General features: G+C 38.4%; 1 protein-coding gene across 1 annotated transcript in view; it reads right to left on the reverse strand.

Annotated features, from left to right (window-relative positions):
• MALRD1 (MAM and LDL receptor class A domain containing 1) overlaps nt 1–24,084 on the reverse strand; it is a 757,419-nt gene that overhangs the window by 649,335 nt on the left and 84,000 nt on the right. The window contains exons 12-14 of the mRNA XM_077772480.1: nt 17,267–17,413; nt 10,646–10,743; nt 2,857–3,030 (exon numbers count right to left, since the gene is read on the reverse strand). Of these exons, the coding sequence (XP_077628606.1) occupies nt 2,857–3,030; nt 10,646–10,743; nt 17,267–17,413 (419 nt within the window). The remainder of the gene's footprint in view (nt 1–2,856; nt 3,031–10,645; nt 10,744–17,266; nt 17,414–24,084) is intronic.

The raw sequence follows: 24,084 nt of genomic DNA on the forward strand, positions 1-24,084 counted from the left end.
ACAAACCCCACCCCCACCCCCCACATTTCATCAGCATCTCCCACCAGCACCGGACATTTGTGACAACTGATGAGCCTCCTAATCAGCCAAAGTCCATTGTTTTTATAGTGATCTGTTCTTAATGTTGTACATTCTGTAGGTTTGCACCAATGTAAAATAACATTTCTTCATAACCGTACTGTCTGTATACAGGGTATTTTTACTGCCTTACAGATTCTCTGTGTACCGTCTGTTCATCCCTCCTTTCTCCCTGCACCCCCAACCCCTGGCAACCACTGATCTTGTTATTGGCTCTCCAGTTTTGCCTTTTCCAGAATGCCATATACTTGAACTCACAGAACATGGAGCAACCTTTTCAGGTTGGCTTCTTTCTCTTAGTAACATGCACTTGAGGTTCACCTGTGTTTTTTCGTAAGTTGATAGCTCATTTCTTTTCAACACTGAATAATATTCCCTTGTCTGGATGTATGACAGTTTATCCATTCACCTACTGAAGAACAGGGATGCTTCTAAGTTTGGGCAATCAAAAGGAAATCATGAATAATTATTCATGTGCAAGGTTTGTGTGCAGAAGGACATTCTGTCTCATTCCCAATAATGCCAATTAACAATGGACTCCAAGATCTTCATGGTAAGTTTCATTCTAACTAAAAACAAACCCGGTGAAAAGACTGTTATACAGAACATAAATAAAGGAAGCAAGGCATTGGATTGTTCTGATTTTGTCTGTCCTGTCGCATGTAACGGGGGTTGACGCTTAAATGATTCCATGATTAGCCTTTACTGCTTTCCTACGAAAAGTCACTCAATTCATAGCATTTCTGTCAACCGATATTGGAGGGGAATCATAAACAGGATCCTTGAGAATCAGGGAGTTTAGAGACCTTCACTGAGTGAAGCAATTTCTAATCACTGAACCTAGAGTTCTGGTGAAGAGGAGACTCCTTTTCCAAATAAAGAATACTAATATTTACTGAGTGTCTGCTATTCCTAGACAACATCCAAGTGATTATCACAACAATACTTTTGTGTGTTCGCTCGTGCCAGAATACCTCCTATGTGCTTTATGTGTATAAATCATTCAATCCTTACAAGAGTTCTATAAAGAAGATAACACACACAGGAGTCCATACATACTCCCTATTCCTCCATCTTCCAGAGACAGGAACTTCCCCGCAGTAACACTGCTGTTAATGACCCATGACTTTCCCATCAAGAGGAGGATCTAACTGATCAGTGATGTTAGAATAAGCTGGATGTTCTGAACTCATGCTCGGTATCTCTCCTTCAACTGCCGCGCTTGGATGAACGCACCCTGATGTTAGCTCTGGCTAATAGTAAAAGGTTTCTCCCAAAATGTGGGAGTCCTGGATTTCCCTGGCAGAGTCCGTTGTTCTCTGGGTGAATCTGTGTATTCCTAGGTGAAGTGTTATTTAAACATATGGCTGAAGAGGGTAAAGGCAGCTTTTCTAAAATATTTTGCTCTCTGTTTCACTTCTGTATTTATCTTAACTGGTATAGAAATGAGGACCAATGAGGTATGTTATTAGGGGCTCTCAACACTCCAACAATGACCCTCACCCCCATTCACAGAATAAGCAAATGCTGAGGGATTAAGCACTTACTTCATGATTGCATGCCTGGCTTGAACCCCAGAATCCAGAGACCATGTTCATGGCCATCACTGTAACTTTCTCTTTAATATTCAGACTACCCAAAAGCATTGCTCTTATCATCACTATGTGTTTTCACAGACAGACAAATGTGAGGCTCAAAGATGTAACTTGTAATCACTTACCAACCCATGAGCTGAACAGAGATCAGAACTCAGACCACGTAACTCCAAAAACTGTGAGTTTTCACCTATATCATCCAATCTAGTTGCCAAATCACTCTTTTCAAGTGTCATCCAGAAGGTAGCCATGCCCATTCGTGGACCCATTTGATTAGCTACAGTCCCCTTCTTTTATTACTAACCAAGAAAATGACATAAAAGGTTGATTAAAAGTCAACTCAAGGGGCGCCTGGGTGGCTCAGTTGGTTAAGTGTCCAACTTTGGCTCAGGTCATGACCTTGTAGTTCATGGGTTCGTGCCCTGCATCGGGCTCTGTGCTGACAGCTCAGGGCCTGAAGCCTGCTTTGGGTTCTGTGTCTCCCTCCATCTCTGCCCCTCCCCTACTCATGCTCTGTCTCTGTCTCTCAGCAATAAATAAACCTAAAAAAAATTTTTTTAAGTCCTCAATATTGGGGCAGCTGAGTGGCTCAGTTGGTTAAGCATCTGACTCTGGATTTTGATGCACTTCATGGGATTGAGAACCTCAGGGGCTCTGCCCTGACAGTCCCTGGAACCAGCTCAGGACTTTCTCTCTCCTTCTCCTTCTGCCCCTCCCCATCTTACATGTGCACTCTCTTTCTCTTCCTCTCTCTCGAATAAAAATAATCACTTTTTTAAATCCTCGATGTCAATGGGCAGCAGAAAATAAAGCATCAGAATTAAAATGTGAGCATGGTCAGGTTTATTCACTGCCTCCTATAATCTACCATCCTCACTTAAAATATGAACATTTTCCTATTCAATTATTCTTCTCTTTGCCATGCCATCCTATGCAATTCTTCGTGTTCTTTTCTTCCTCCTATTCAATTCTTATCTCTGCTTTTGCTAAGCCTCCACACATAAGTCCTGAGTATTCAGGTCAATTTAATGTCTGTACTCATCTCTGATTGTGAATGTGCCTGTTTATTACTATCTGAACAACTTAGATGGGTCATGTATGTTGTTCTCTGAAAAAAAACAAAAAGTAGCATTAAGTTAGCATCCTCTGCTGAGTTGTATTAATTTCTCACGTGCTTGCTTACCTGGAAAGGTAGGGTAGATTCTCCAGGCTTCACAGAGAGATCAATTTTTGCTTGTTTCCACTGAGATGTGGCGGTTCCAATTAGATCATCTTGCTTTTGCAAATCCCCATCCAGGGATGTCCGTGTAAAGATCGAGAGATGTGAATGCCGAGACAAACGATACCAAAATCGCACCTGTTGAAGATGTTTTTGAGTGATATCAATATTCCAGTTTCCTGTCTCCAGGAGCTTTTCTGTAATTAAAAATATCACAAACTATTCTGGTGTTCAGGAGAATCTCCCCAATTCCTCTTTCCTCCAAATATGCAAGTCCAGATAATGCTAAGTACATCCTTTTTGTTCTCTCCTTAAGAAAAGGCTTAGGTGAGCTCTGCTAACTGGTAAAGCTGTTTGACACTTGCCATAAAGATGCCTAAGGAAATGGGACACTAGCATACCACCAAAACAAGTTTGAGGACACGTATCTGTCCACACCATCATGGGCAGTACCACTCACTTCCACGGAAGTTTCCGTGGTCTTCCCTTCTATGAAAAGACCTTTTTCTCTTGCTTCTTGTAAATCGGAAGAGGTACACATTCTTAGTGTACAAAATCAGATTTTACTTACGTATTCTCCTTGATGTCTCAAACCACAAACCAAAAAAAAAAAAAAACCACCAAAAAACGTTTTCTTGAAAAATTATTTTTTCAGATAAAAGAAAACTGTAATAAGTACTTTTCATCAATCCCTTCTTACAGGAACATTATCGAAGAACTTGGGAGCTCCTCAATACAGTTAATTCGTAATTTAATTCAAGTAAGTAAACATCCTTTTGTGGGAGTGGAAGAGTGATCCTTTCACCTCCTAGTCATTATCAGGGATGACATAATTAATCCAAGGGTTTGAGCAGTTAACTAGGTAGTAAAGAAAATGTAAAGAGGTAATTATTTTGGGTGCTGACAGCAGTAGCGACAACATGCAATTCAGGACTCTCATCTGTCCAATCAATATTTACTGAGCATTTACTAAGTAACAGGTATAATGGGAGGCAGGATTTAATTCCCTCAGTGCTGTGATTCACTCTATAAAATATGTCAACGAAATCTCCATAAAAACAAGTTCGGACGCACAGCAATTTTTTTTCTTCTCATTAAGTCTTTGAAAAGTGCACCTTAGGACTCTCTAAGAAAACCCAATGTTCAGAGAGGAGGCCTCTCAGAAATGAAATCCTCTGGATTCAAACTGACTCCTTGTCAGTTTCACTATATTTTAAATTCTTGGGGATGTTTCCTTGACTGCTATTGTTTTATTTCGTTACATGGACAGATATTAGTATACATATGGCCTACCCATTTATTTCATGGTTGGCACCAACTTCAGTGGAAATCACAGTTGAAAAAATTTTATATGCTTTTTTGGGGGCGCCTGGGTGGCTTAGTCGGTTGAGCGTCCGACTTTCGCNAAAATTTTATATGCTTTTTTAAAAAGTTGTCCAGCTTAAAAAGATCAAGCATTTCCTGTCCCATTGTAGTAAACAGTTTTCCAGTGTCCACTTAATTGCCACCACTTGATCAAAAAATTCCTTCTGGTGATCCATGTCATTTTAGACATTACCACCATGTCCCCTAAACTCGGATAAGCAAGGCAGGTAAGTAAGAAATGTAAAGACAAATGAAAGTGTTTGATTAGATTTTATGGAAAGGAAAGGAAGGATTTATGTTCCTCACTGACAATTAAATTTTAGATCCCTGCTAGAGTTTTAGCACAGCCCAAGCTTGTATATATGCAAAACAGAGCTCTAAACTTAGTAGTACAAGAACTATGCATGCCTCATCAGAATTTAAGCTGTCAAACTGTCGTTCAGTACATCACCAGTGCTAAGGTAGGTATTTCAATAGTGTATTAAGAGTCAATACCAATGGGATCCATATTTAATAGGATAAGAGCTTGAGACTTATATTTAATTTACTACTTTTAACAGATTTGGCATTATAGAGAATTAAGAATTCTTTAGCTTATTACAGACAAAGAAACCTAAGTATTTTTTTTTCAAATTTAATATTGGTAAGAGTGAAATCATTGAATAAAGTTATTAATATGGCTGTGATTTCAGATAGGAACTCGTCAAGTGTGCAAACTCTGTGGCTCTCAGTCTGCTACCCACTGGGAGTAGAACACTAAGTCAAGATGCCAAATCATGATGTGTGTTGCTAATTCCTTGCAGAATACCTTACAACAGGTTGTATTTGGTAGATTTTGTTAATAGGTGTTTTTTAGAAAAGAAGAAGGAAGAGATGAGCGGTACTTTTAGCAGCGCTGCTTAAGTAAACGTGTATAAACTTTCTCAGAGAGTGAAAAAAAAAAACTGCTCTGTGTCAGAAAAGGTACAAAGGATCAGGTGCCCTTAGGGACTCCAGAGTTTCATGGGGGACAATGAAAAGGGAACAATTAACCAGAATGAATACAGTGGCAAAGATATGCAAATAGTGTGGCTATTTACACATAAATTAAAATGAAACCCAATGAAAAATCCAGTTCCTCAATTATACTCATTACAACATATGCTCAAGAGTTATATGTAGCAAGGGGTAACCATACTGGACATAGCAAAGAAAAACTTCCATTATTATAGAAAATTCTATTAAACAGAACTACAAAACAAGCATGTTAAGATTATACCAACCATTTAAAACGTACTTACTACTTTTCATTTTAAAGGGAAATTAGGTTTGTGATCCATGCCTGATTCCTTAAAGAGTAGTAAGATAAATGTGAATATTTATAAATGTTTTACTTCTCTTGGTTTTCACAAAGGTACATTTTATTTGGAGTGGGACTCTGCAAGACACTGAAATAGTGTGCTCAAGACAATTTCATGTAGTTAAAAAAGCTTCCAAGAAAACAGTGCCTTTCACTGCAAATTGGAGAGGGGGGAAAAAGTAAGCTTAAAAAGTTTTAATGATTTTAATTGCATCCTCTGTGCATTATTTACATTTTTTTAAAAAATACCCAATCATTCATTTTTATTACCAAAGGAAAGGACAGCTTTTCAGTGACTTATATGAACAGTTATGAGTCCAGGTGAATACCTAAGCTTGCAAGGGTAATGGCCTTGGCCATACCACTTGTTCTTCAATTCCGACAGTGCCCTGTGACATTTCTCAAAAGAGTGGCCAGCTCTGCAATGGAGTAATTCGGCTCTCTGATACTTACCTCTGTGAAGTGACATAACAGGGCATTATTTAAGAGTTTGTTAAAGTGATTTCTTCCTATTTCTGCTTCATTTGATTTTGGTCGGTGCCCAGATGACTCTCTACTCTTCAAAAATTCTGCTTCTTTCCTCAACTTTCCTAGAACCTTTCTTCCAATGGCTCCTCCATCTTAGAACTCCTTGGCCAGATCTTCAGGCCCTTTCTCAGCTGTATTCCAAATGTTTGGCTACCCCTACCTTCTCTGCCTCATATTGGACTCTGTCTAGTATACGCAAGACCCGTTTTATCTTCAAGATATAGAAGAAGAAAGAAGGGAAAGGAATAGAAGAGAGAGAAAATAGAAAAGAAGGCATCTGTAGCTTCTCAAAATTCAGCGGGGAGTTAGGTCCACATTGAGAAGGGGATCAGTCATCACACAAGCACACACACACACCCTAAATGCAACCAGAGTGATTTTTCTGACGCCTAGTCATAATTATATTTTTGCCTGAGTATTCTTCATCTCAATAAGCTAAATTAGAAGTCTGGAATCTTTAGTAAAATGAAATCTGTTGTTTTAATTTATATGATTAGCTTCCCTATGTTTTGCTCACGCACAGGCGCACAGAGCACCTACTCAACTTTCTCCCACACCCCGTTGCCTCCTCTAGAACCCATCCCGTAGGCTAACATCTATCCTCGGACTAAGCAGAACAATCGGGGAACAAAGTGTGGTTGCACCTTTCCACACCCCACTCCTTAATTACCTTTTCTTTCTAAATTTCTCATTGGTGTGAGTTCATCAGTCTACTTGGAGAACATTATAAGACATGGCCTTTCAAAACTTGTCGAGAGAGTTGTTATAAGCGGATTATTATTGTCATGCCGTACTCACCTCTTGGAGCACTTGACACTGAACTGCTGTCAGATTCCCTAAAATCGACATTTCATTAGGGCAAGCATGGACTCGGGCAGTCCCTATTGTATTCCCAGCATCGCAGGCTGTGTGCAGGTAAGCAATGTGTGTGTACTGAGTCAGAGAAAGAAGGCTTACATTGTTACCACTATGTGCACTCAGGAGAGAATTCTCCAAAGAACTAGTTTTGCTTTGTTATTTTTACCACCTTGAATCCAAACCAAATGATGGCTCTTCTGTCTCTACTGGTTGCTGGAAAACTTAGTTCACACAGGCGTAGCCTGGCTCTAATAAACTTTAGTTGTGGGACCAACCCATCTCTTGCTTCATCTATCTTTTCCCTGATATCCTCATTCACTGTTTTAAAAAAAAATTAGGATTTTTTTTTAAATCAAAGAATGTTAGGGGCGCCTGGGTGGCTCAGTCGGTTAAGCATCTGACTTCAGCTCAGGTCATGATCTCACAGTTTGTGGGTTTAAGCCCCGCGTCAGGCTCTGTGCTGACAGCTCAGAGCCTAGAGCCTGTTTTGGATTCTGTACCTCCCTCTCTTTCTGACCCTTCCCTGCTCATGCTCTCTCTCTTTCTCTCAGAAATAAATAAAACATTTAAAAATTAATTAATTAATTAAAGAATATTAAAATATGTGCAAAACAAACTGGGAATTTATTCTTTTAAATAGACAAGTATGGAAACTAGCTTGAAAGCAGAAGCTTGGTATTATCAATCTTCCTGTTTTTAATGAATTGCCAGGTCCTGAAAGTAATTTAGTACAGTAACTCAAATAGGAGAACTCAGATAATATTAATACCTACCACAAATCTCCTTCATATTTGATATTTCCTAGTTAACTCAAAACAGTAACTACCCTTCAACATCAGTAAGAAACAGGAGCCTCTGGTACCCATGTGTTCATCTGTCCGATCTCCCGGCTATTCCACGGGAAGCTGCCAAGTTTCCAACAGTGACTTGGAGGAACGTTTGAAGCTTTTAAATTAAAGTCCACATCTTGAGCAAGGAGGGGGTGTAGGAAAAATTGTGCATGTTGATGCCATGTGCTGGCTATCAGTTAAAGACTAGGGAAATCATGCAAAATGACTTCACGAACCTGTTGCTGGAAAAGGGGACGCATGTTTTTAAAGACACGTGGAAAAGAAGGCTTCATGTTTTTAAAGCCCTTTCGAAAAAATGTTCTCAAGTGTATTAGCTTCATATGGTTATGTAGGGGAAGAGCATCATTTCATAAAATGATTTTAGTCATATCAATGCACCCAACTACAGTTAGCTCACTGCCTCCATTTACCATGCTATACTGAAGAACACTGCTATTCCGCGAGTGTAAACTATTATCAATATGTTCCAATTAGGAAGATCGACAGGATGTTCTGACTACTCAAGAAGATATGGATTTGGTTGTTTTGTTGTTCCGTAAAATACCACACATTACCACAGACTTACAAAAAAGTGGTACTATACTCTTAGAATACTCCGTGGGGAAAGAACATTAGCTTTGTGTATCTCAGACTATAAATAACCTTCCTTCTCCAGCTGCCTAATTCTACTTCCTGGACAAAATAAAAAAAAAAAGTATCATAAAGTAACCCGAATATCCCTTCCTGTAACTCAAAAGCACTAACATTCAAGCAGAAACAGACAAAAGGGGAAAACCAGAAACAGATACCTCTTCTGGCAGGCTGTAATGGCTCCTTGAAACACACTTACTTTTTCAAAAAGCAAGGAAAACTACTCACACTGAGGCCTTGGGAGGTTGAGTACTTCGTTCTGAGAAATAACTCATCAAGCATCTAAACAGCCCATGGCTTTCAGGGAGGCCCCACCACAGCTAAACTCCAAGTTTAAGCGACAGTAGAGAAAAATGCTCCAAGTGGAAGCAACTGTAAACTGAAACATAATCCTACTGACCACAAACTAATGGCTAGCAGCACACAACAATGGGAAGTGCAGATCATCTTTACAAAGGAAAAAATGTATATGATTTCTAAACGAGTCTCAGGAATTTCTAATAAGCTCTTAATGTTTACTTTCAAATTTCTACAAAACAGGCAGAATCCATTTTAATGTTTTGCATCGGATGTCTTACGTATACAACGACAGTGCCCACGGTCGCATCGCTTCAGTATATGGCCTTGAATTAAAGCCAAGTAAGTTTGTGAAGCACCTTTACAGAGTGAGTAAATGCTTCTGGAGTTCTCAAAAAAAAAAAAAAATCTATATCTATTGCATAGGATTTAACTGAAACAAAACAAAGGTGGGCAAGTGTGGAGTGCATTTGGGCGAAGTGGAGTCCAGGCAGGTATTCTGAATATAATCCCCACAGAGAAACGGGCAGGGAATAACAAGGAGGTGGGGAGAAGGAAGAGGGAGGACCATCCATTAAGAGCTCTGGGCGCTGCCATTCAGATATAGATCACGTTGTACATATAATTAGATTTATACCTCTGAGTGATATGTAATGTCACCAGGAATACCTGAATAAACGGCGGTACCCCTACACTTACGGATGATGAATTTAGTGTGCAGCAGTATCGATCTCCATTATTTTCTGATAACTAAAAAAATAAACTGGACTCCTAAAGGGCTTAGAGGCATGCTAGAATTCTCAAAAGGGCTGAAAACAAGACAGGCTGAATAGAAACATCTAATGTAGGTGTTCGTTTCATGGAAACTAAAGGAATTTTGTTTAGTAAACATCTACTATGTGTCAGATACTTCGTTGGGTACTTATTTAATGACATGTTAATCCTGACAACCCTGTGAAAAAGGTATGCTAATACTATGCTTCCAGTGTAGACACCCCCAAGGAGAGTATGTTATCTGTGGCAGAACTCATGGTAGGGACCCCTTCCTAAGGAAAGAAAAAAAAAAAAACCGCAAGGCAACCTGGCTATCCGTGTAAGTACATGACAGTATCCCTCATGACCTTGTAACATGAATCCACTTCAGACTACATGTTTGTGTGTTACCACATGTAGGAGACAAAGTAGTAAAAAATATACAAAAAACTATGCCACATGGCGTTGGGGGCTCATTTCTTTGGATAGAAACCCAACTGAGCAGTGCTGGCATGAACAAAGTTGTTTTCTGGAAAGAAAAGCCTGTGTCACGACTCTGTGCGAGAATCCTCCTACAAACTGAGATTTGAACCAGGTGTGCTTCCAGGTTCCTTCTCGGCTCTCCTGTCTCTTGTGCTGTTGAAATGGCCTGAGTATTGCTTGGTCTGTGTTTATGTGACATCAGAAAGACTGACTGGAAAAAAAATTGCAGAAAATGGAATTCGTTTTTCGTGCACATTTTTACCTCCCTTTTTTTTCACGCATTCATCGTCCTCTCAACAAGCATTTGGGTAGATGATTTTATTTTACTCAATGAACACTGTTGGCCAAAAAAATCGGCAGTTTTGGCAGCATGTTATTCAAGGTTTCAGGTTACTGAAAGGACCATGAGGAAAGAATATAAAATGACAGAAATATTCTTTAATAGGCCCCCAAAAGAACCGTTGAAGTTATATGTTGCAGATAGTCTTTTGGAAGGACATGGCATTTCATGTTGAAATAGCTCATTTAAATCTCTCAGTTCATCATGAAAATAGTAATAAAACATGGCAGGCGTTTACTGGTACCAGTAACCCAAGCCCAACAGTTTACAATCACAGAATGGTCAGTGCAAGTACCAATAACTAGCTACCTGACACGGGGTAGAGGCAGCGCGTGCTTTTGTAAGAATAGGACTTCCAAGCTTGGCCACTCCTGGAAATCGATGTGACCTGAAATAAATGAATGATCCTGCAAAAAAAAAAAAAAAAAAAAAAAACACAAAAGAACAAAAAATTGTAAAGTCACATGGATATAAATTCTACTATTGTAGTTTTAGTAATTCTTTGCTCTTACCTCTTATCCTTGCACACATTCAACTGTCGATCAGATAAAGAAAATTACATTTGTGGTTATTTACCATTTAGCTCTGTAGATACCCAAAAGTTCTTTCAAGTGGATAACATTAAATATTGAAAATAAAATCCGATTAAAATCAACTCTTGATCTTAAACCCCCTAAACAAATATTTTTATTGGCTTAAGTCATGTCGTAAATAGAATCTGAAATCAAATTAGGTGACACTTCTAAGTTTACAACTGGATATTCAACATGTGCATATGAAATTCTCCTGAGAGCATGATTTTTAAGTTTCTTCACGAAGTACTAAGGATGCCAGCCTGTGGAATGAGTTTGGTTTCTCCTGGGGCTTACATGTTTGACACTGTTGTCTGTGCTAGTGAGGACGGAAGCTTAATTAAAGATCTAATCTGAGCGTTAACAAAATAACTGCTTTTAGATTTTAACTACAGTAGATGTACTCATGGCAAATGTACAGGGATAACATCTCTTAGCAGCTCAAACGAGCACACATTTTGAACTGCTGTCAGGGGTAGCTTCAATGAATACTGAAAATGTGCCAGAAAGGCTATGCAGAACAATGTCAAGGTCTGATCCTGCCCTTTGATAATCACCAAGTGATGGGCAACTTGGAAAGCCAACTATTTTTACTGAAAAATACCATATTCAGAGGGTGATTTTCCTAGACACAGGTACACAGAAAGGCAAGGATTTCAGAATTAAAATGTATTTTTTTATAGATACCACCATGTATTTAACTAAACAACCAAGGCCACAAATCAGCAGTATCATCTCTGAATGAGAAAAACAGGAAAGCTAATATGGGCTTTTTTAAAGTAGGCTCTATACCCAACAAGTCTCATCCAACATGGGGCTTGAACTCATGACCCTGAGACCAAGAGTCACATGCTCTACTGAGTGAGCCAGCCTTTAAAATCCCAAAACCATTGTATAGGCTTTAAAATCCCAAAACCAACAGGAAAGAATAAAAGCTTGCATTCCCTAATTTCAAACTAAGAGTGAGAGAAACTATATAAGCTCATTAAATTCCTTCACCTATAAAAGAATAGCACAGGAAAAGAGGATTTTGAAAACAAAATTATTCCAGCTTAAAAATCCTCAAGTTCAAGTGAAACTCAATTGAATACTTTTAAAAGACTAATAAAAATTTTATAAGTTAACAAATACACAAAAATCTTGAGCCCCTGATCATTTAAAAACAATACGCACAATTTCAAGCAAGCTGTTAACTGTAGTCCATATAACTAAAACTAAAATCTAAAAGAAGCAAAAGGTTTGAATGAATTGGCTTTACCATAAAAATTACTTGTAAAGTGATGAAAAAAATCTCCTGGTAATGTGTAGTACCACAGTTGAGTTTTAATCGGTTTTTAAGGAATATTTGTAATATTACTCAAGGGATCTTAAGTCTTAGAGAAATATACACCTCAACTCATTTTACATTGCCAGATAGCTCTAATTTTAAAATTATGGAAATAGGAACATAAAAAATAAATTGCAGAGCAACGTCACTCATGATCATAGTATAAAATTCTAATTAAAAAGTTATCAATTCATTCAAAATCCTTATCCAAAAATATGTCCTGACCAATCAGACCTTTCCAAGAATGGAAGCTTAGTTTAATTTAGCCACTGTATCAAAATAGTCAAGTAGATAAAAAATTAAATTGTAAAATCAGACGTGGATCAACAAACATCGAGAAGCCTGTGGCCAAAAAATAGCCATTGCGAACAAAAAAACCTTAAGAAAATATTAAAAGTAAACAATTAAATGAAGATTAATGATCAACCCCCAAATAAATATCCTAAATGGTGACCAAAGCTATTTTCATTAAAATGGGTAACTAGAGATTTCTGTCCTCATTATTAATCACATAATATTAATTATCTTACACTAAATTATATATAGGTCTAGTAAATATAGTAGTCAAGAAAATAATATACTTAGTAAACATAACAGAAAAATAGAGACAAGAGTTTTCATGTTTTGCCAATAATATAATCACAAAAGTAGATACTGCCAAGACTTCTGTTTTTAAATAATGACAAGTATGAATAAGAGAATTTGGTAAGGTTAACCTATTTTTTTAAACTTTAACAATAAGACCCTAGACATAGAAATGGTGAGAGATATTCTCTTCATAATTACATTAATACAAAATATGCAGGAATAAGTCTAACAAGAAAAGGACAGAACTTCTATGAAGAACATTATAAAAACTTGTGAAAGACCATAAAACTTATGATTACATAAAAGGAGATAAAATATTTTTATATGGAAACATGTTATTAAAATATTAATTAAGTGAAAATTTATTTGGAAGCAAAATGAAATCCTAAGAAAACTTCAATATTTAGAAAGCATATAGTCTTTTTTTAATATTTATTTATTTTTGAGAGAGAGAGATAGAATGTGACTGGGAAAGGTGCAGAGAGAAGGGGAGACACAGAATCTGAAACAGACTCCAGGCTTGAGCTGTCAGCACAGAGCCTGATGCAGGGTTCGAACCCACGGACTGTGAGAACATGACCTGAGCCAAAGTCAGATGCTTAACTGACTGAGCCCCAATAGTCTTAGTAATTATACAGGCAGGTAAGGAGTAAAGAGAATATGAACTCTGAACCCAGACCCAGGGACTTCTAAAAATATGTCTCCAAATTTATTTTAAGTCTGGTTTGCAGAATTCCATAGTACTAAGAGAACTATGGAATTATAGCATATTGATTAGATTGTCCCTGGTAATCTGCATGGTTCATTGTGAAACTCTTGTACAACCACACACCCCAGAAGGGTGACATGAATAACACAGCATAAAAATTAAACAATGAGGGGATCAGCCTCTGTGGGTTCAACTGTCCATGCCAGTCTCAACCTCATCTTTTGCAAAGCAAGCATCCTCTTTTAATGAAAAGGTCAGAAGGGACTCCTTACATGATGTGAAAACATTAGGGACCAGACTTTATAATGACTCAAATATGATACAGATATCATAAATAAATATTACCATATAGAATAAAAAATCATGAATACAATAAGTAAAACCAACCAAATGAGATGATTCATGAATGCAAGGCCAGTTTAATAATTGAAAAATTCATGTTGTGAGTAAACAAAAAAGATAATATGATGATCATATGACTACTGTGATATGGAAAAAGCACTTGACAAATTTTTATATTCATATATATAGATACGGATATAGTTAGATATAGATATAGATAAACCACATTATGAACAGAAGGGAACATCTCTATCTGATGAAGCAAAACAATCTTTCAACAAATATAGCACTTAAGGTTGAGTTATTGACAGCCTTCTTCTGAAATAAGAACAAGTTTAGAAGCTATCACCAGTTCTATTTAACATTTCCCCACAATTACTAGCCACTGCAATTCAACAAAACAAAGAAAACAGAAGGCTAAACATTTAGATAGAAGGAAATAAAATTGTCATTATTTGCAGACAAAATAATTGTGAACCTAAAAACTAAAAAATATACATATATATTCACAATTATTTTAGGTATAAAATTTTAATAAATACAATTAGCAAGGTCATTGGACACAAGATCAATATATAAAATACAATTGCATTTCTCTATACTAGCAACCAAAAAATAATTTTTAAAATATAATTACAAGAGCTGCAAACCTATCAAAAACCTAAGAATATATTAACAAAATATTTGTAAACATACACACTAAAAGCTTCAGAATTTTATGAAATTAAAGAAGCTCTAAATAAACTGAGATAAGAAATATTTGAAAAGATCATTTTTCAGTAAAATACAATAAATATTACATATGAACAACCATTTTATACCCACAGATTAAAAAATTTTAAGAGACTATAATGCCTGATGCTGGTAGAAAAATGGGGGGAAAAGCACTCTTATTTTGCTACTGGAATTTTAAGTGTTAAGATTTGAAGGGAAAGTACATATCTTTCTGTAAAAATATAGTAGTGTCACTCATAGTTGTTTATTGCATAGAATTGAAAGCACCCTATACAAGTAAACGTGTACAAGAATGGATTTTAAAGCATTGTCACTCAACAGGAAGATAGCTAAACACGTTGTGGGATATCCAGACCAAAGAAATGAAGCAAGCAAACAAAAAGAATTAGACTTCTTGTACTTCAAGGCAAGGCTGAGTATCAGGGACAACATTTAGTCTTCTTAAATTAGCACGCACATACATGCACAGAATGTATTAGACAACAGTTTTTAAATGTAAGACAATAAGAACGTACGATCACAGGATAATGATCTCCAGAGAAAGAAGACAGAGCTATGCCACACAATTTCCCCTGTTTACTGCCTAAATGGTTCCCAGCTTACCATGTACGGAGGGGAGAGCCAGAAGGAGTGTGAAGATCTCTTCAGACTGAAAAGATGGAGATGCTACTTTGGGGATGCGCAGGCGGCTAGAGCCACAGGGCAGAGGACAGAAGGCCAGGGCTGCAGAGAGAGCTGCAGAGATCCACAGAGTCTCCCCCCTCCCCTGAATCTCCACCTGAGTACTGACTGGCGCATGCATGTGAGGAAACTAAGGGAGGCTGGAAGTTAACCTTCTAAAAGGGGCAGCTGGAACATTTCTCAGAGAAAGGGCCAGAAATCAAAGCCTCTGTCACTCAACACCAGAATGAAAAAAATTAATTAAACCGAGGATCTAGAGTACTCAAGTCAAATGAAAACTTATGTCCAAAAAAAAAAAAAGATACGCAAATCTTATAGAATGTTCATAATGACCAACATTTAGAAGCAACTGAAATATCCTTCAGCGATCAGCAAATAAACAAACTGCTTCATCAATGCATTGGAATACTACTCTGTAGTAAAAAAGGATGGAACTGCAGTCAACAAGGATGAAAGTCAGACCTATTAAGCTAATTGAAAGAAGACAGACTCAAAAGGCTACATAGGCTATTAATGTCTTTATATGACATTATGGAAAGGGCAACATCAGATCAGTAGATGTCCGTGGCTAGAAGTGAGATGGGCATTGACTGCAAAGTGGAATAGCCCTGGGGGGAAAAAGGAACTCCTTCAGATCTTGAGTTTTCTGGTGGTTGAACAATTACATATGTTTGTTCAAACTCAGTGAACTGTCCGCCAAAAAGGTTGAATATTGCTGCATTTAAATTATACTTTAACAGATGGACAATACTTAGCAGTCCTTTCTGTTTCAAATTTTAATCCACTCCGTCACAAAATCGTAAAGGAAAAAAAAAAAGGTTAACTGGCACACATACAAAAAAAAAATTTTTTTAAATACGACCTTACTCCACTGTCAAATAATGAGCTAGGTTTATAGTTTTAGACAAAAGATGGCCACAGTCTCCCTCCCCATCCATTGACATGCTTCCCCCACCAACCCCAGTTTGCAAGGACTATAATTTAAAATACGGTCAGCACTGCTAATTTGGCATACTTCCTTGGAAATCTCAAAGGAGAAACAGAAAAATGTTCAAGAGGGTTATATGAGCCTAAAGAGGATCGACAATACAGGTGTATTAGTGTAAAGTTTTAATAGGATACTAATATACCTAGGCAATGACATCTACACAAAAGAGGGAAAACAGAACAAAACCCTCCTGTTTCCCTTAGAGATTCACAAACCTTGATTGAAATGTCATTATTTTGTTATAATTGCTCTGTTTTAAGAGGCTGTGTGAAAATCGTAATGGTGCTTAAAAATACACGAGAAAGAAGACTGTTACAAAGAAGGCTTGAGAGTGATTAAACTGCAGTCAAGTATTTGTCAATTTATGTTATAGATGGTGCTTAATCTCTGTTCTCTGTTTCCAGAAAGAAGTGAAACTATTTTTCTTTCTGTTTTGCAAAAATTGGATTGCTCTAAAAAGAAGGCACACTTATTGTACATGAGTTCTGGCAACTAGAGAATATTATCAGAATGCCCCCCACCCATGCCTTCAGCCCAACCTTGTAAAAAACGTGGCAAGAGGGGTGCCTGGGTGGCTCAGTCAGTTGAGGGCCCAACTTTGGCTCAGGTCATGATCTCACGGTTCATGAGTTTGAGCCCTGCATTGGGCCTGCTGCTGTTAGCACAGAGCCAGCTTCTGATCCTCTGTTCCCCCCTGTCTTTCCCTCCCCCACTTTCTCTCTCTCTCTCAAAAATAAACAAACATAAAAAAATTATAAAACAAAAAGTAAAAAAAATGTGGCACGAAAAACACTGGTTATTAAAACAATGTTTTTGGGGAAACTCAATTAATGACAAGTTATTCTGTTGATCAGGAGAGTTTCAAGCAAGATAAACCAGAGTTCTATGTATACAGCCTGTAGCTAGAAATGAAAATACGTAGTACCATCATTCTGCAACATGAAAGAAAGACAACAAAAAAAAGTGTTTCAAGAGGAAAACGTCCTACCATGATTTGTGTTTGCTACATGATCAGCATCAGGAAGGTGGCTGTCTCCACTGGCCGATCCTTTCATGAACTCCCAGTGTGAATCTTCTGTGAGAAATGGTTCCCAGCCGCAGAAACCGGATTCAAAGTCACACGTGAGATGATTTGCTGTTATGCGTGGGAGGGGGGTGGGTGGAGGAAGGGAAACAGATGAGGAGAAATTAATTCCTGAAATACAGACTTTACATTAGCCAATTAACTTCGAGGGCAGAACAAGCATTCCACTTTGTAATAATTGTTTTCTGAATATCAGGATAGCTTTGCTTTTTTCTCAGTTTTCCATGTGGTGTGTGAGACAGCACCCTTCTAGATTCTTCTGACCGCAAGTCTGACACGTTTCATCCTAGCTGTGGCCAGCTCTGTGGTGCTGAGCGATGCACAGTGAAAGGAGAGCTTTTCAGGGAATGACTGATGCATCTGCCAAGACCACCAAGACTCAACTGCTGAGTCAGTAGTTTCAAAAGATCCAGTTGAAAGAGGGGAATGGACTCTGGACACCCAAACAGTTTATGGTTGGTGCTGCGGTATTCATTCTGTTATGCTATTTTGATAGTTTCTCCAAAAAAAAAAGCCTACTCACTTTGGAATTGCAGGTAAATTAGACGTTCTGAACTTCACCTTTTGTTTCCCTCTTAATACACAACTAAAAAGTTGGGAAATACTTAAGTTTCCATATTGATTACGAAAGAAAACACTATGGAGGTTCCTCAAAAAGTTAAAAATCGAACTCCCATATGGTCTATCAATTGCACTACTAGGTACTTACCCAAAGGACGCAAAACCACAGACCTGAAGGGATACATGCACCCCAATGTTTACAGCAGCAGTATTTACAACAGCCAAATTGTAAATAATGGGAAGAACCCAAATGGCCATCATTTACTGATGGATGGGTAAAGAAGATATGGTGGATATGTATTCTTCAAAAAGAATGAAATTTTGTCATTTCCAATGAACTGGATGGAGCTAGACAGTATTATGCTAAGCTAAATAAGTCAGTCAGAGAAAGGCAAATACCATATGATTTCACTCATACGTGGAATTCAAGACACAGATGAACACAGGGAGGGAAAAGAGAGNAAACAGTGCGTGTTAACTAATTTGAATTTAAATGAAAACTTGGAGAAAAAAATAATAAATGAATAAATAAATGAATAAAATGAAATACTTTAAAACAAATAACTAGTTCTAGAACAACTCAATGTTTGGGGTGAGCTACACAGCATCTGTACCAGCTTTGCCACCAAATTAGTGAGAAAAATACAGCAGGACTGGACAGTAAACTAGAAATTCCAACAACCTGATTTGGGCTTTTGAGAAATTAGTTTTTATGAGCTTAAATTTCCTTTGCCTACAATAAGAATCATAGCATCAGGCTATCTTAGGTATTAGCTTGAGGAGTAAATTAATACAATTTAAGAATTTATTTCCAAATACTCTTTTTCATGCATATGCATTTTTAGAACACTGGGACAAAATATTCTTGGTCAGAACATACCCAAAGTCTTGACAAACTCAAAGTTTTAGCAGGCTCCCTAGGATCAAAATGCTATTATCTAGGGGTGCCTGGGTGGCTCAGTCAGTTGAGCACCCAACTTTGGCTTAGGTCATGATCTCACTGTTCGTGGGTTCAAGCCCCTGGTTGGGCTCTGTGCTGACAGCTCAGAGCCCAGAGCCTGCTTCAGATTCTGTGTCTCCCTCTCTCTCTGCCCCTCCCCGACTTGTGCTCTGTCTCTCTTTCAAAACTAAACATTAAGGGNATTAAAAAATATTTTAATGCTATCTTTAGTAATTAGAACAGACATGTGACCAGAAGTACCCAGTGTGGTGCCAGGTGTTTTACATATATTCCCATGTGTCCTCTCAAATCCTGGGCACAGTAAGTGTAATCATCCTTCTAAGAGAAAAGCTACTCTGAGTACTTGTCTGTGATAAATTAAGTAAACAGAACATCTGGGCTTTGAAATGTCTGTCACCAAAGCTCATACTATGAAGCCTCCCTAACCCAGGCACTACATCACCATATGCCTGCTCCTAACCATTATTTTCAATTTTACATCAGATGACCAAATTGACCAGTATATTGAATAAGCTCACAATATCTTAACAATCAAAGGACCAAATTTCTATAAACAAGGATGCCTGGTTTTATGACCAGATAGTTCATCACTAACGTGTCAACTCTTAAAACACTGAAGTCCACTATGCAAGTAACACTACCACTTGAGTTTTTTCTACATGTAAACATTTAGATCTCAGAGCTATGTTTGTTTAAAGTCATATAATTGATATATAATGCTACTTTTCTTCTTAACAAGCAAATACTGCCTTCTTCCTGAAATGGATTTCCCCAAAAAAGAAACACAACTACATTATAATAATGAAAAATGTTGCATACTACCTAATGGTAAATCAATAGGACAAGGAAATGCCACTCACCCATGCACTTAACTGGAAATCTTAGAGATGCTTTTTTCTTTACTCAGCTCTGGCTACAGAGTTCAGAGGGTACTACTGATAAAAGTTAATCCTCAAAGAAGAATCTCTTCTGTTTTTTTGACAGTCTTAAGCACCAATAACAAGCAGTGACTGTTTCCCCGGCCATCTGGAAAATCCTCTGGTCTAACTCCTTGGTTCTCTATGAACTTTGCCACTTATTAGGTGACCTCAGACTCTTCTCAGTTGGTAGAGTGTAGAAATACGCAAGTCAGGATACCTATCTGACCTCTAAATGTGCTTAAAGGTTTTGGAAATGGTAAAGAACTCTTCCCCTACTCCCAAGGGTACCCAAAATTATTCCTTGAAAGAGAAAATCTTCCATGGGTAGGTTGACCATCCATCTGGGTTGTCTCAGTTTATGCCTGTTATCCTAGTATAATAATTAATACCTCTTTTTTCCCCCTCTTAAGCATCCCTGTTTGGGTAATCAATTCAACACTGTCCTGTTGGGCAATATAAATTAATATACTAAATAAATAAATAAATAAATAAATAAATCCATGCAAACAGCAATCTTATTCACTGCAGGTAGCCGCTGATGTACCCAGCAACCATCCTATTACCCAACTAGGCAATACTATGAAATGGCAATAAAGAACTCTGGATTGTATAAATGTTGAAATGTGGCTTTAGGAAAAAAATTGATTTCTTTCATTATCTGGATGTTTCACCAGTTAAAATGTCAATCGTTGCACTTTCCACAAAACAGGAGAAACACCCTGTCCTTTGAAAAATGAAAATTTGTTTTTCAAATTCATCACCCTAAAGACATGTGCAAGCAAAATGGTACAGTCACCTCTGTAAAAATGTGACTGAATCACTCAGCTGTTTATACCAATGACATTTAACCCAGTATACGTCATGGGACGTTTTTTTAAAACTAAGTATTGTAGAAGTTAACTGTGCTACAAACTATATCAAATTCCAGTCACCAAAGTTTAGGTTTTTCCATTAAAATTCCCCTACATAATTCAACGAGTTTAAGTTGTAATTGTAAATATCTGGGAAAAAAACAGGAGAGCCAAACACATTCTGGCCACTAATAAATGCCTGACACCATGTGTGTTAAATGCTAAACATTTAGAAAACCTAAAACATCATCTATGCATATTATAAGTAGAAGGTGTTCATCACAGTGATTTTGATTATTTGGTTGCTTTTATTTTAACTTCCTGTGATTATAGAACACGCTTCACTATTTCTAATCAGACCATGAGAAATGCCACTGTTCATAATTTTAGTGAAGTTTTGCTGATTTCATCAGAGTAATATTTTTAAATTATGACAAAGCTTTCTCTTGCATATTTAACCACTGCAGCATATTGGCAGAAGAAAAAATTCACTGTGGCAGCTGAGGAAAATTCTTTTGGATTATGAACATTAAAATATTTATAAATCTTCTAGTTCAGAAGTAAATCACTTTTTTGTGATATAAGAGAAAAAAGTATCTATGGGAATAAAAGAAGAATGGAAGCATATATTAGATCTTAACTCTGATCATATTATATAAACATTTTTAAACTTATTGAGAAACCACAAGGATCTTTTCTCCACTACATGTATATTTCCCTTGCCTGCAGAAAATTTTTAACATACCTCTTTTTTTCAAAATATGAAAGATATCCAGAGGCAGCACCACAGTAAACATTAAATGTGCTGCACTGGATTCTTGGTTAAAACTTCTTACACTTGAATACTGTATCGGCTTCTTTATTTTTTTCTTCCTTCTCATTTAAAGTGTCACCATTCTTACCAGCATTTTAAATGCTCTTAAAAAATCCTACAAGTAAAAGAATATCTTTTCCTCCAGAATTTCCCATACCATTCGATTCGAACACAGATCTGTCCAACTTTCCATCCTTTTTGAAACACACATACAGTCTTTTTCCATGCTATGATTGAAAAAGACATACATAGTATCTTATTTTTGTGTGGTAAAAGAGAGGTGGCATAAACCTGATCTTTTTAACCATTTTACACATACAGTTCGGCAGAGTCGAGTACATCCACGCTGTTGTGCAGCCATCACAGTCATGCATCTTCCAGACCTTTGTCTTTGCAAAGTGAAATTCCATCCCTAGTAAACACCAATTCCCCATCTGTCCCTCCGCCACCTCCGCACCCCCCATTCTGCTTTCTGTCTCTATGAACCTGACTCCTCCGTGGACCTTATGTAAACAGAATTATACAATATTTGTCCTTTTGTGACTTTTTTCATTTAGCGTAATGTCTTCAGAGTTCATCCACGTGGAATGTGTCTGGAAATTAGGTATATTTTATATGTAAATTGCTCAGCTCGCGAATGTATGCCTTTAGATATGTTTGGGGCGAGGTATATTTTAACCTTATATTTAAATCTTATTTTAATATTTAAGGTATATTTTATTCGTAATACTTAAAAAATAGGGGTAACCTGGGTGGCTCTGTCAGTTAAAAGTCCAATTCTTGGTTTCAGCTCAGTTCATGATCTCACAGGTCTGAGGGATCAAATCCCACATCAGGCTCTGCGCGGACAGTGCAGAGCCTGCTTTGGATTCTCTCCCTTCCTCTCTCTCTGCCCCTGCCCCACTCATATTTGCTCTCTCCTTCTCTCAAAAAAATAAATATTTTTTAAAAGAAATCTTTAAAAATACATTGCAATGCAATGTCCCTCTTTTACACAGGAGCATATTAATAAATGTCAAAAGTCTATCATTTGGAATCATGCAGTATTTGTCCCTTAGCTGGCTTATTTCACATAACATAGTGACTCCACTTATATGAGGGATCTAAAATATTCAAACTCCTAGAAACTGAGAATAACACAGTGGTTATCAGGGGCTGGGGGTACAGGGAAATGGTGAGCTGTTGTTCAGTGGGTAGAAAGTGTCAATTAGGCAAGATGAATTCGTTTAGAAATCTCATCCACAGTACAGTCAACAAGACTGTATTGTGCATTTCTTTTCCAATTGTTTCACAACACTTTGTTTAGGGCTTTGTCAAAAATACGACCTTTCATAAATTATTTTCAGAAGAGAGGGACAGAAAAGGGGTGGGGGGGAACCCTCACTTGTCTGCTGCTGGCTAAGACACGCTGGGCAGGACCGGTTTTCACGTTCGTTGAAATGATGTCCTTGAAGCTCAAAGTGCTTCACAGGTATTTGCCTTTGAAACTCCCCCACAAATCTCGGTGGTGGGGACTTAGAGGGTCGGCGTGGCGAGGTTTACCGAGCAGGAGCACTGAGTCTGTTCCAACGTTAGCAGGTGCGATCTTCCGCCGGGGAAGAGTTCCGCGCCTCTGACGACTTCTGCAAGCCGGCCCGAAGGAAGCCGCGGGGGTGCCCCGGACACGCCACACCTGGGCGCTCCGCCGTCGGACGCTGCAGTCCTTGCCGCAACCACCCTCTCTCCGCTCTAAGAACTGGAAGCGGGGCGCTCCCTGCCGGGTTGGGGGCTCCCCGGCGAACACCTCTCTCCCTCGGGGCTGGCTCCCGGCGTCACCGCGGTCCCGGGCCCTCCCACCCGGGCTCCCAGCTCCCAGGGGCGCGCCGCTGGGGGNGGGAGGGCGGGCGCCGCGCTACCGCGGCCGTCGGGCATGTGTCCCCACACGTGCGGCCACACGTGCCGCCCCAGCACGTTAAGGGCTAAAAATCTCACGTTCAGGGGTTTTACAACAAGAAGGGACAGAGGACCCCTGGTAAAGGTGAAGGACAGAGATTAGGTGTGTGCGTATTCCAGACTCAGTAGAGTATATGCATTCCTCAAGTGCATTTGCTGTGTGTCCATTATACTTCAACAAAACTGTTTTTAAATCTATTGTTTGGGGCGCCTGGGTGCCTCAGTAGGCCAAGCATCAGACTCTGGGTGTGGGCTCAGGGCCTGATCTCAGGGTTTCCTGAGTTCGAGCCCCTGGTCTGGCTCTGCACTGACAGTGTGGATCCTGCTTGAGATTCTCTGTCGCCTCCCTCTCTCTCTACCCCCTCCCTCTCGTGCTGTCTCTCAAAGTAAATAAATAACCCTAAAAAAAATAAAAATAAATCTATCGTTTGGTATTACACTGATGCACTTAGGAATTAGTTACAGAAGTTTTAGCCTTAAAGATCTCTTGACTGGGGCATCTGGGTGGCTTAGTTGGTTAAGCGTCCAACTTCAGCTCAGGTCATGATCTCACGGTTGGTGGGTTCCAGTCCCGCATCGGGTTCTGTGCTGACAGCTCAGAGCCTGGAGCTTGTTTCGGATTCTGTGTCTCCCTCTCTCTCTGATCCTCCCCTGCTCCTGATCTCTCTCTCTCTCTCTCTCTC

The sequence above is a fragment of the Crocuta crocuta genome, unplaced genomic scaffold (genome assembly GCF_008692635.1).
Source record: "Crocuta crocuta isolate KB4526 unplaced genomic scaffold, BGI_CrCroc_1.0 scaffold96, whole genome shotgun sequence".
NCBI lineage: Eukaryota > Metazoa > Chordata > Mammalia > Carnivora > Hyaenidae > Crocuta > Crocuta crocuta.